This window comes from Cinclus cinclus, chromosome 5 (assembly GCF_963662255.1).
Source record: "Cinclus cinclus chromosome 5, bCinCin1.1, whole genome shotgun sequence".
Taxonomy (NCBI): Eukaryota; Metazoa; Chordata; class Aves; order Passeriformes; family Cinclidae; genus Cinclus; species Cinclus cinclus.
This window is the reverse complement of record NC_085050.1, coordinates 72,052,996-72,065,090: the sequence shown is the minus strand read 5'-3', so window position 1 is coordinate 72,065,090 and position 12,095 is coordinate 72,052,996. Positions and strand designations below refer to the sequence as shown.

The 12,095-nt window shown below is 40.6% G+C and overlaps 1 protein-coding gene across 1 annotated transcript in view; it reads left to right on the top strand.

Annotated features, from left to right (window-relative positions):
- ANK2 (ankyrin 2) overlaps window positions 1–12,095 on the top strand; it is a 179,390-nt gene that overhangs the window by 129,176 nt on the left and 38,119 nt on the right. Inside the window, exons 24-27 of the mRNA XM_062493159.1 lie at window positions 2,955–3,099; window positions 4,798–4,809; window positions 7,440–7,527; window positions 8,139–8,242. Of these exons, the coding sequence (XP_062349143.1) occupies window positions 2,955–3,099; window positions 4,798–4,809; window positions 7,440–7,527; window positions 8,139–8,242 (349 nt within the window). The remainder of the gene's footprint in view (window positions 1–2,954; window positions 3,100–4,797; window positions 4,810–7,439; window positions 7,528–8,138; window positions 8,243–12,095) is intronic.

Below are 12,095 nucleotides of genomic sequence, written 5' to 3'. Positions count from 1 at the left end.
TTAAACCTGTAAGTTAAAGTTGCAGCCAGGAATTGTTCTTAATCAACTCATGTTGCTGTTGCAGCACATTAAAACACAATACGTTTAGAATTGTACGACTGAGTTAATTCACCCTCTAAGTAAAGCAGTTTGTATCCAGTAGTGTAAAATGTAACCAAAGGATGCTCATTTACAGAAGTAAAGCTTCTGCAGCTTAGGGGTGTAGGGGTGGTTTGTTACTTTATTGTTTATTGCGTAGATCAAACATAGCAACTTCCTAAATACCACAGTAACCACCTATCAAGTACTGGAATTCTTTTTGCAATGGGTTAATATGCAAGAAAACAAAGTCCGGGTGTCTCTCCCTCCTCAGAGGTCCTTGAGAATAGAAATGGACTTTTTTTTTTGAGATTTGCTTCACCTTCTGCCATTCTGTGAGTGCTGCCCTGAGCTCCCAACTGCTGACACGGTGATTCATTTTGAGTCATGTATCAATATCTGAAACCACGCATGAAACCCCACTTTCCTGGCTGGCTACAAATAAACCACGTTAAAGCATTAGCCAAGCTGTAATCCAGGGAAGCTTCTGGTGTGGGCCAATAAACAGAAGCTTGACTTAGGGAAGTGGAAGTGTCCCAACCAAGTGTCAGGGGATGCAGTTAGAGAATATATATTCCATAAAAACTGTCATTGCCTTTATTTTCCTGTAGTTGTCCTTTCTCCATCTGCAGCGCTTCTGTGGTGAGCTTTAGACTTAGCTGCATGCTGCAGAGAAAGCAATAATTTTGGCCAACTCATATAACTGTATCTGGCTTTAAAAATGCCTATTAAAAGCAATTTTTGGCAGTTTGACCCTGCGCCCTTTCCTTTAGTATTTTATTTTAAAATTTTCTCTATGTTTTGTGAGAAAAAATTTCAGAGCAATTCTTGTACAGCAGTCGTATTTTACAATTTTGCCCATTCATATATGGCCACAGCAAACCATGCAACATCAATGTCAAAGGTTATATTTGTCACAAAGTGGTTAGTAAGTGGTGGGAATGTTCCTGGCACTAATTTGATGGGGAATGAGATGGCAGACGGATTGTTTCTGGCATGATGAAAAAGGGCAGTTCCTGTATCGCCACAAAGCGACCATCTGGTGGGATCTGCTGTGTCAGGAAGCCCTTGGTCAGCTGAACACGCAGTCATTTAGAGTGAAATAGCTATTTTTTTCCTCTCCATATGCTAGGAGGCACTGCGTGTTGGAGGCATTCATCTCAGGAAGGGAAGATGGGAGGGCACAGGGGCTGTGGGCAGTTCCCCCAGTCCTCGCCTGCTATTGCGAGATATCTCTGCGTGGTCTGGTTACTGTTTGCAAATGTCCCATCACATCAAACACTGATTTAGCCCTGCTGCTGACAACTCTCAGATGAGAGGCCAAAGCTGAAATCAGAGTAGACTTTGGATTTCTTTGGTTTTTTTTAAAAGGTTGTGGGTGTGATGAAAGCGGTCAAGATTTTGCTTTTGTTTCTATTATAAATGGAATGTCTGGCATGATTATAATTATCTAGTTTATTCGAAATATAATTTGAAATTCCTTTTACTGCTTGATTAACAGCATAACCTCAGTATCTTCCAAGTTTTCACTGAGCCCTGTGCTTTTTAATGTGACATTCCCAGGAAACAGGAGGCATCATCTGTCAGAAGACAGGAAACATGAAATGATTAAATGCATTTTATTGTTTTCTGTGAAACTGTGCCCAGTTTCTCCCTCTTAATGTGGGCAGATGGAATTTTCAAGAGATTTTTTTGTTATACTGAAAAGATTCAAGACTGATTTTTACATATAATAATTGTGTATGTATAAAAATCTTACCCTCCCCAAAGTTGGCTTAGTTTTAGATGACAGATAATAAATTATTTCTTTCTTAGCTGAAGTGTCAAGTTAGAAAAAAAAAAAAAGCTTGATTTGCTTTGTGAAAACAAGCATCAAGATGAGCTTCAGTTTGCCCACACAGCCTTGAAAATGAGAAAGCTTGAAGCTCTTGGTGGCCTGGGGTCATCTTGTGTGGGTCCCACCAAGCCTCTGGCAGGCTCACACTGCAGTGATATCCAAGCAGGAAAATGACTGAAATGTCCAGGCAGAAACCGTGGTGAGGAAGTGTCTTGCAAGTGGGAATGAAAGGAAACATCTACATGTTGCTTGGCAATGGTATCTGTTTTGTTAGTCTGCTGGGGAAAAGCAAACTGTGACTTCATATAGGCAGAATTTCCTGGGGAACAGAATTCTGGACCTAAAAAATAGGATTCAGTTTCATTATTCAGAGTGTGTGCATAAAGGTTATTGTGTCAGATAACAAATGATCATTTAGGCTGGGATTCATTACAACTTATGATCATTCCCATCTATGCAAGTAAGCTTATTTCTAGTTTCTGTATGTTGCCATGTTCTAGAAGTATCAATTTTGTTGCTGATCACAGAAAGATGTTGGAATATGGGTGACAGAGCCTTGTATGATGTATGGTTTGGATAGTAGAGAGTTTAAATTAACCTTTGCAACTGTAAGGCATAAGGCCACAGAAACCATGTTTTCATCTGAAAATGGAGATTACAGTCAAATAAGTGGTGATGTTTAACTATCAACTGTCAAGCTGGGCTACAGCAGAGCTGTGTCCAGGAAGCTGAAATGGATTAATGAACAGGCAGACCACGCCTTAGAGTATAGGAAAGAAATGTGCTCCTTGCCAACGAGTGCAACAGCAAAAAAATGTATGAAATCTAACTGATTAATCACTGTGATTTTAATTTTTATTTTTGACATATCTTGCTTCATGTGCCAGTTTGATTAAATAAATTAATTGCTTGTGGTCTGCAGTGTTTGCTGAGTTCAAAATGCCTTCCTCTTCATTGTGCCCATGCAGCTGTTAGGTCCTGAGGTGCCAATGGAATCCAACTCCTGTGTGTGCTTATCCCTTGTGTGATTGATTTGCAGGTGATGACACAATGACAGGAGATGGGGGGGAGTACCTTAGGCCAGAAGACCTCCGGGAGCTGGGAGATGACTCTTTGCCAAGCAGCCAGTTCTTAGATGGAATGAACTACCTGAGGTACAGCTTGGAAGGAGGACGCTCGGACAGGTATTTGCCCAGATAAATCACTTTTCTCATGGTACTTGTGCACTTGTTCTGCTCTAAGTGTGTGAAATCCCTTGGTGGGTTCTCTCTGCTTGGGGTGCACTGGTCAGCATTTGTTTACTCGGTGTGTCGGTGTAGCAGTCACCACTATCCAGGAGGAAGGTGTGGTCACCCTCATCTCCTGCTGCCACAAGTCAGGGGATGGGTGGACAGGGGCTTTGAGCACCAGGTGAGCTGACTTTTTGGAATGGTTGGCTGGCTCGAGATATCTGGAGAGGAGCAATGGACTTGGTCACTCTGCACTGGACTGGCAGTGTGTGTATTGTCTGCAAGCACATCTCCTCTTTCTGGCTCCTCATGGTCCAATTACCAGCAAAGAGAAGAGTTGTCCTTCTACTATATACTCTCTTCTACTATATACTCCAACTATAGTAATAATAATAAAATAGGAACATTAGTGTGTTTAGTCCAGACAATGTACTGATTTGCTTATATCTAACAAGTTCAACTTTAGCCTAGATGTCTTTGTAGAATAAAGCCTGAAGCTTTGATTTAATTTTTTTTTGTTTGTTTGTTTATTTGTTTTTTTGGGAATGTCGTTATAGTCCACAAATAATACGGAGTTCGCTTCCCAAAAGGAAAGCCTGCATTAGTGAGCATCAGGGTAGGCTCAAGGTGGCAGATTAACCCCCACAGTTCTAGTTCAGAATAGCCACCCAGGCATTCCTGAGTGTCATCAGGACTGTCTCTAGGCTCACTGCCTTTTGAACTGGGGTACACGAAAGGGAATAAAAGAAAAAACTTTGAAATCTTGGCAGCAGGATTTTAAAGCTACCTCATTTTCCAGTCTTGGTCGTTACTTTGGCAGCTTTTCTGAAGCTCAGCGGAACCAGTCAGATCTGATCTGTTTACTTGAGTAGGCTGGGAATTGCTTCTGGAACAAAAGATGTCAGGAAACAGTTTGGTTTGCCTCACAGCATGTGTAAATTCCATCATTCAGGTCCTGCAAGCCTGGAGTTTCTGCTGGTTTTTAGACAGCGAGTCCACTAAAAACAAAGTGATTGTGTGGCTTTTTAACTCTCAGAGGAAGTTTATGAACTACATCGGAATGCTTAAAACCCAAACCTTTTATTCTTTCAATGGTAACAAAGTTTGGGAGATTTGTAGGTTTTAAGATGTTGTGTAGAAATGATTGTGCAGGCAAGTGTTAAGACAGTTAAAGTTAAGCTCAAATTTAGAATATTTTATCTTTTAAATGCCTTCAGTGGATTTCAGTGGATTCTTGCTTACATGTCACTGATATGCTTTATTTTGTATTGTATGAAACTTAGCTCAAATCCTGTACCAAGGAAAATTTTACTGAAATGCAGCAAAATCCTGAAGGGGGAAATAATGAAAGGAGGACATCTCAACTCCATGGTCTCATTTTCTCTCACTTTCAGGTTACGGATTTTAAGGCTTTTTACAGTGACTGCTTCAGTTGTTTTGCATTTCCTTTTAATGTGATTTCCATTGTGTTATAATGACTTTGGTTTTTCAGGAAATTCAGAAAAGCAAGATAGTATTAGTAGTCTAGACTCATGTAATCTTACGCATGAAACAATTTGATTTAAAAACATGTGTTTTTCATTTGTAACCATCTTCCCTATTTATTTTCTTTCTCTCTTCCCTTCATTTTTCTTTTCCATATGCTTTCATTAGCATCATGCCCAGGTAGGTATTACATAGCCTGAACACCTGTTCTCTCCATCTCCTCCTATGGCACCTGTCTCTGTTCATCCACTTTGGAGGCCTGCTGTATGCAGAAAGTTGTGTCAGAGAACTAAAGGAACTATGCTGCTGTTGAGAAACATCTTTGAGGCTGATTTATACAGTTTTCAGTGAGCCCAGGGTGTCTTGTCAGCTTCTGAAAAAACATATGTAAATATCCTCTTAGATATAAACAAGAGAGATGCTCAATCAGACTAGAACTTGTTGGGTCTCTATCTAGGCTGGGAAGTGGGTGTGCACTGTGAGTCCCTCAGTCAAGCAGATTAGAAACTTGGCTTGGGGATGCTGGTCTTACTTTCTGGATATCCCCAGGGCCCTGTTCAGGGCTTAGAGGTGGGTGATATGTGCCCATGCATACGGGCAAGTTGGACTTAGGTTCAGGAGCTTTGCAGCATTCCTGGGTTCCACGGTTCTGTCTCTAGGGCTGAGTGCTATTGGTCCCACACACCTTCAGACTTCAGATTTATCAACCACATTTGAGAAGAATCTGCAATTAGGTGTTGGTCTTGTGTCTGATTGAGGCAGGCTTTTTTATATTTAGTAGAATTCCTGAATACTTGTGACAATAATAAACAGTACATCCTGTGTTTGGTCCGTAAGGAGACTGTCATTTCAATCAGTACCTTTATTCCTAAGTCTGAGCAGCACAGACCTTTCAACTCCTGGTTAGCATTTCATTGATCTGATCCAATGTACAGATGGGGCAGTGCCATCTGAGCACTGCTTGTGAAATTGAGTGTAGCAGGCAAATTTTATATATAATACTACCTGCAGACTCAGTCCTGAGTGCCTGTCTGCAGATAAAGCCCATCTCCCTGATGTATTTGCTAGAGATTATGTACAAGTACTACATGGTGAGTAGCACTGGGCTACTCGTAGTGATGGCAGCAGCAGTGAGGATGGACAGAATCACCATAGGGATAACAAGCCAAATGCAGTTCAGACCTCCCTTCATTTGGTATCTATCCAGGACATGGTGTTAGCTGAATAGCAGAACCTACAGTTTGGATGGTGACTCTCTCACAAGCATTGCATGGCTCAGCAAAATGCTTCTGGAAGTGTCAAACATGGAAATGGATGCAGTATAATGATGGCAAATGGGGTCTGCTACTGAGGCTTGTTCCTCAACCAAAGAAAAAATGTTTGTTTTTCGTTGCTTTTTGCTGAAGGCTTTCTGAAGGCTGACGGTTGTGAAATGCCTATCTTGGCTTCCAGTTTTGTACAATCCACCTAGGATGCTGAGCAGGCCATTGGTATAAACTAATGATCCACAGCACTGATTATTCTTTGATGTCATATATTTCTAATAAAAATAGAATAACCATTTTCTTCTATAAATGGATCAAAAAATGACAAGTGAATGTAACTATTGTTAAAAAAGCCTGTGGTCTGAATCATATGGTATTTGATATGCACTTCAGACATTTGAAATTCATGTCTGTAATGAACTCATGACTTTTATTGCTAACTGCTGAAAATGAATTATCCCTTTAAACCCTGTGCGTTTGTTTAAATGGCCTATTGTTCTGATCTTTCATGTTAGTCATTATGAGCACTGTCACGGATGTGTAAGCCAGGAACACAAAACTGCTTCCTTCAGTTAGAGGTGCTATATTCCTCAAGGTCTGCATCAACATTGGAGTACACGCACAACATCTGAAGGTGGATGATCTGGTTTTAAAAATTACAGTCGTAATACTGAAGCTAGTGAATATTATTAAAAGGGCAAAACTTGTGCTGTTTGGTAGCAGAAACCCCATTTACCTCAATATGTCCTCCTGTGGTGTCTTATTTGTCTATATTTTTTTTTTGCTTTTTGCTGGTGGATACTGCAGCTACATTCTGAGCCAGTGCTTGGAAGCAGCTTATTTACTGCCTTGCACCTCTCATTGCTACAGCAACCAGTGTTCTGTGGAGCTGTGTGTCCTTACAGTGAGATCAGTGCTCGCACTGGGGCTGTCTCCCTGCAGATGCTGTTGGGATTCAGAGGAGGATTCTGTTGTACACAGGAGCTTGCGGCTGGCCATACTTCGCCTTGCTGTGTGTACCTTCCAGGGGGCAATGTCAGGCTTACTGATTTACAGTTTAAGGGGAGAGAATAGGTCCTAACAAAACTTCAGAAAGAGTCATTCTAGCTTTTCTTCAGGTGGTAGCATCCTGGTTTTCCTTAGCGGTTTGCTTGTGTGATGCAGTGGAGGAGTTCTCCTAAGAGCCTTAACACAAATGAATGCTCTTTGTTATAAGGAAACCTTCATGCCACAAAGCCGAATCTAAACTATTTGTGAGTATAATGTAAACTGTTGCCTAGATTAATCTCTAGGTTCTGCATTTGGAAGCAAATAGGTCAGCGCAAAGGCTTTGTGGCCCGTGGTCAGACAGGTGGCACAACACAGTCGTGTAAAGCTGTGTTTCCCCTGACTGTGCTCTGCTGCCCCTGGAAGCTGCATGGTGTTGCTAATAGCGCGCTTTTCTCATTCTCCCGCTCGATCTGTCATGACACCTTTGCAACATCCTGTGTGCTGCTGATGCACTGCTCTGGCATCCTGCCAACCTCCCAGCCTGCGGTCCTTCAGTTCCGACAGGTCCCACACGCTGAGCCACGCCTCCTACCTGCGCGACAGCGCCATGATCGACGACACCGTGGTCATCCCCAGCCAGCAGGTGAGCAAACCTCTGAAAGCCCCTTCTGGGCTGCTGAGATCAGGGAACAGGGAAAGGTCCCGCTGCACATGGTTCTGGTGAGACTGGGTGGTGTACTCTGCTTGGTTCATTTGAGTACAAATCTCTCTTTTCCAAGCATGTTTAATGGCATACTGAGCTGTGCAGTATGGAACTGTATTCCAAAATAAATGGCTGAGCTGTGTGAATATAGCGTAGGGACTGTGTTCTTAATGTTCTCCATTTTAACTGATATTTGAATGTTGCTAATAGACGTCATGCTACACATTCTGGGGATGTAATAAGCTCATAGCCGTTGCCCTAAAAGATACTGCCATGAAACATGCTTGTGGTTAAAAAATAAAAAGAGGTTTAGGAAATGCCTTCTTAGTTAAATCGCAGCATTCATTTCACTGAGACCACTAGCATAAGATTACTTCAGGGAAATGCAAAATGCTACAGTAAGGATTTCTAGTATCTTAATGCAGTTAGTACCCTTTTGTTGCAAAAGAAAATGTTTAAATGCTGTAGGCACTACTGTACAAAATACATCTTATTTTTTTGTTCATTAATTGATTTCCTTGTAGTAAAATGGGGTTATTTTGCTTCCCAAGGTAACAACTCTGGGCAAAGAAGCTGAAAGGAATTCATATCGCTTAAGCTTGGGCCCTGAAATCTTGGACAATGTGGCTCTTTCTTCCAGCCCTATTCATTCAGGGTGAGTGTTTCAATTAGCATTACACTACAAAGTGAGAAACAGAGTACCTGCAGTGACATGAGCTTCAACTAACGCTTAACTAGGAGCTGTATTTTAATTCATTGCCTCCTGGAGCTGCCAATAAATTGTTATGATCTTTTAAGCTCTGACAACCAAACAAGCTGGAGTACCAAGACTATTCACTGGAATGATTGAAAGTCGCTGAGCCCTCAGTCAGGGTCAAGGGGAATGAACATGATAAATGACATATACACACCGGCATCTGTGTGCATCTTATGGAGTAATAAATACAATGCCTTTCAGACTTAACAATAATTGACACCAAGTGCCTAATCACTCCAGATGGTCAGCACTTACCATGCTTTTGGAGTAGTTGAGGTGAGCGCCAGCTCTAGTGTTTGCCTTCTAGATTACATGAATAGACAAGCAACCTGAACATCACGTGCTTTGCACATATTTGGCCACTCTGTTCGTGTACAACTGACTCTCTCTAAGCATTTGTATTAGGCAAACTCAGTGGCTGGCATAAGGCAGGTCAAAATGCAGGCCCAGCCAAGATCATATTTACAAACCTTTTCCTGGCCGGCCTCAAAATCTGTGACTGCATTTGTTTTAAATTCTCTTGGTTACTGTGTTCTAAGTAATTTCGGTCTTTACGCTGAATGATACATTTATGTCCTGCCATCAGATTGGATGGGGAATGTGCAGGTGAATTCAGAAGAAACTGGAGTAATTAAAAAGCATTTAACTCTGTGGGCTGTATACACAGCATGACTGGGCAGCACAAGGGGCAAGATTATTTTTTGTGCATCTCAAATGAGTTTGCTGCTATCTTACAGTCTGTATTTTTTAAAAAATAGCACTGGAGTCCCATTTGGAATGACAGGCAGTCCTGATCTAGGGAGGAACAATATTGCCAGCTTGACTCACGTGACACAGATGATGATATTGTTTGTTAGCTGATTGTAGGATAGTTGATTGTGAGCGGCGCTGTTTGGATTGGCTTCTCATGAGCTCCAAAACTAACCAATGAAATGAAAATGCTTAATATGTCAAGTATGTGTCTGTTTGTATATATGCTGATATGAAAGCTTTGAAATTGCTTTGGTGCTTTATTGTAACCCTAGAGAGTTTACAGATTTTTTCCAAAGGATGTATAAATTTGCCTTTTCCAAAAGGTAGGTCTTTCCTGGGAGTCCAGAGGATGAACTAAATACTTTCTAGAAGAGCGGCAATTATTTCTTGGTTGTGCAATTATTTTGTTGTTTAGTTTTTTAAATATGACATCTTTTGGGATGGCCCGGATCTTAGTGGTAGGATAAAATATCTGATTTTAATTGGAGCAACACTCTCTACAGCCTTATATGAAATAGTGGACTTTAACACAACACAAACTATGTTCTTCTTTCTATATATACACAGTAACCTGACAGTAAATTTTGTAATAAAGAAACATTACAAAACAATTCCTCAGCTTTTGAAAAAGACTGTACAACACTTCATTTTCATCTTGTTTAGATTGGTCTGAGTCATTACGTTATCATAAACTGTTGGGGTGCATCTGTTTTCTTAGAAAAGTACATTGGCTACTAGAGTTTTCCTTGTAAGACCTTATTTTAAACGTGAAACAGTTGTAGAAGTTCATGATGGTTGCACTCACTCTACTGGACCAACAAATGTGTTTGTGATTCATAGCCCTGTCCTCAGCTGCACTCCCCTCCATGTGCAGACGCAGTCTGTTAATGGGTTCTTGTGAGGCAGCAGCACTGCTGACATTTAGGGCATGGAGTGAAGTGGTAGTTATCTATCACAAAAGGAAACTCTTAGACTTCTTAAAGAAATCCTAGATAAACATTGTCAGTGGTCCTATGCGAGGGCATGACCCTGGTTTTGCCCAGGACACTGAAAATGTATTGAATTCAGAGGGTGTTTTTGAGAAATAACACATCAGCAAAGTATTGGGCGGTAATTTATTTGTCGCAGATATAGTAAGTTTGTATTCTGTATAATCTGAGGAGGGAAATGACACTTCTCTCCCTGCACCACTCCACTGGTGAACCCCAGATTGCTGTTGGGTTCTTAGTGATCTCCCATCGTAGGGAAGTGTTCCTGTGGATCGCAGTGTAACACCCCCAGGCAAAATGACAGATTCATAGAGAGCTGTTCTCTCAGTGTGGAACTTCATAGGCACGTATCCAGCCTTTGCAGAACTAACCAAATCTTCTTCCATGTCTGAAATTTCACAAGGGAAAATGTTTTAACCATCCATTTAAATTTTATATATAGCTGTTCCTTCAATATGTTGATAATTTAATCAGGAAGGAAGAAAAAAAAAAAACAACTTCTTTTGGTGTTTTTTGGCAACCATTTTGAAACCTCAAAACTATTTCTCTCCTAAGCGGTAATGCCCCTGTGGGGTTCAAAATCTCCACATAAAGGTCTCCTGGTCGTTTTACACAGCTGACAGTTTCCAGATAGTTTCCTACTTTGGCTGAAGAAAGAAAGAAAGTATAATTTCCTGCACTTAAACTCCCTTTCAAGCAAATCACATTTTCTTCTTCTCATAAAACTACTTGGTGTTACATATTGAGCAAAGTTAAGGATCTCAGACTATGCCAAAAAGTTTGGGCCTGAATATTTAATAAGATAGATTTTATGACTTTTATGCTGGCATTAGAGGATATTATTTATAATTTCCTGCTGGAATGTGAGAGACAGAGCTACTGCCTACATAAATGCAAATATGTTTCACAGTTTTAGTCTCATGCCACACAGTATGCTATTATGGAAGAACATGTGTATTTTTATTAAGTTGGAAGGCAAAAAAAAAATCACTCAACTGAGAGATTTGCAGCATTTAGACGTTTCTTGGCAGTACCATTTTTTATCTCCTATAAGAATATGCATGAATGGTCAAGATAAGAGTGACTGTAAGGTTTTTAAAGTATTAATGGTGTGCAAAACTATGTTGTTCTCTTACCTGTGTCCTGGTGATACAGTGAAATTAGTAGTATAGATAATATTTGTAAGAATTTTCCTGACAGCTGTGTGGAGGCACAGTAGATAAGAGAGCCAATCTGTTGTCAGGATCATGGCACTGTGAGGAAGGAGCTTTGGGTCTGTGCTTTGCTATAACTTGGAGTTGTGTTCTAGAGCAAATACGCAGCAGCTCTGTGGGTTTTCCAACCCTGACTCACAGTTAAACTCCTGTTTGATGAAAGATCATGATTTCTTGCATACAATTTGCTGAGGAAGTCCCTGCTTGACTAATGGATGGGTCAGTGTGTGTCACTACCTGGAAATAAATTACACAGCTGGGATATTATTACTGAGTTTATCTTGCTGGAAGTCATTGTTTCCATCAATGAAAAGAGGGATTGGGCAGCTCGTACTGTGATAAATAATGTGAATTATCATTCTTAGCTGCATGTCTGCAAAAAAGGAGGCTGGATCCTTGCTAACAAGGTAAACAAAATGTATTTCCAGTGTTGTATTTTGAATCCATAGTGTATTTTTCCCAATGTGAGATTGATTTCCTGGAAATCGTTATGGAAACAGGACCTGGCAGCGACCAGCTGATAGTCATTTCTTAAATCTGAAAGTCTAAATGATTGCAAATTATGCTGCAGCTTTATGGCCTTTGTTCAGAAAGTTGCAACAAGGAAAAATAGTGAGTGTGTTTCATTAATAGCAAAGCATGTTAATGGAAGAAAATGGCAATGGAGATCCATATAATAGAAAGGGACATTGGAAAACTAATTGTCCACGTGACGCCAAGTGATTACTGAGAGCCTAAACAGGTCAAAATGAGAGTTTGAAATTTGTTGTTTTGTAGAACAAAAGGAGGACAAGA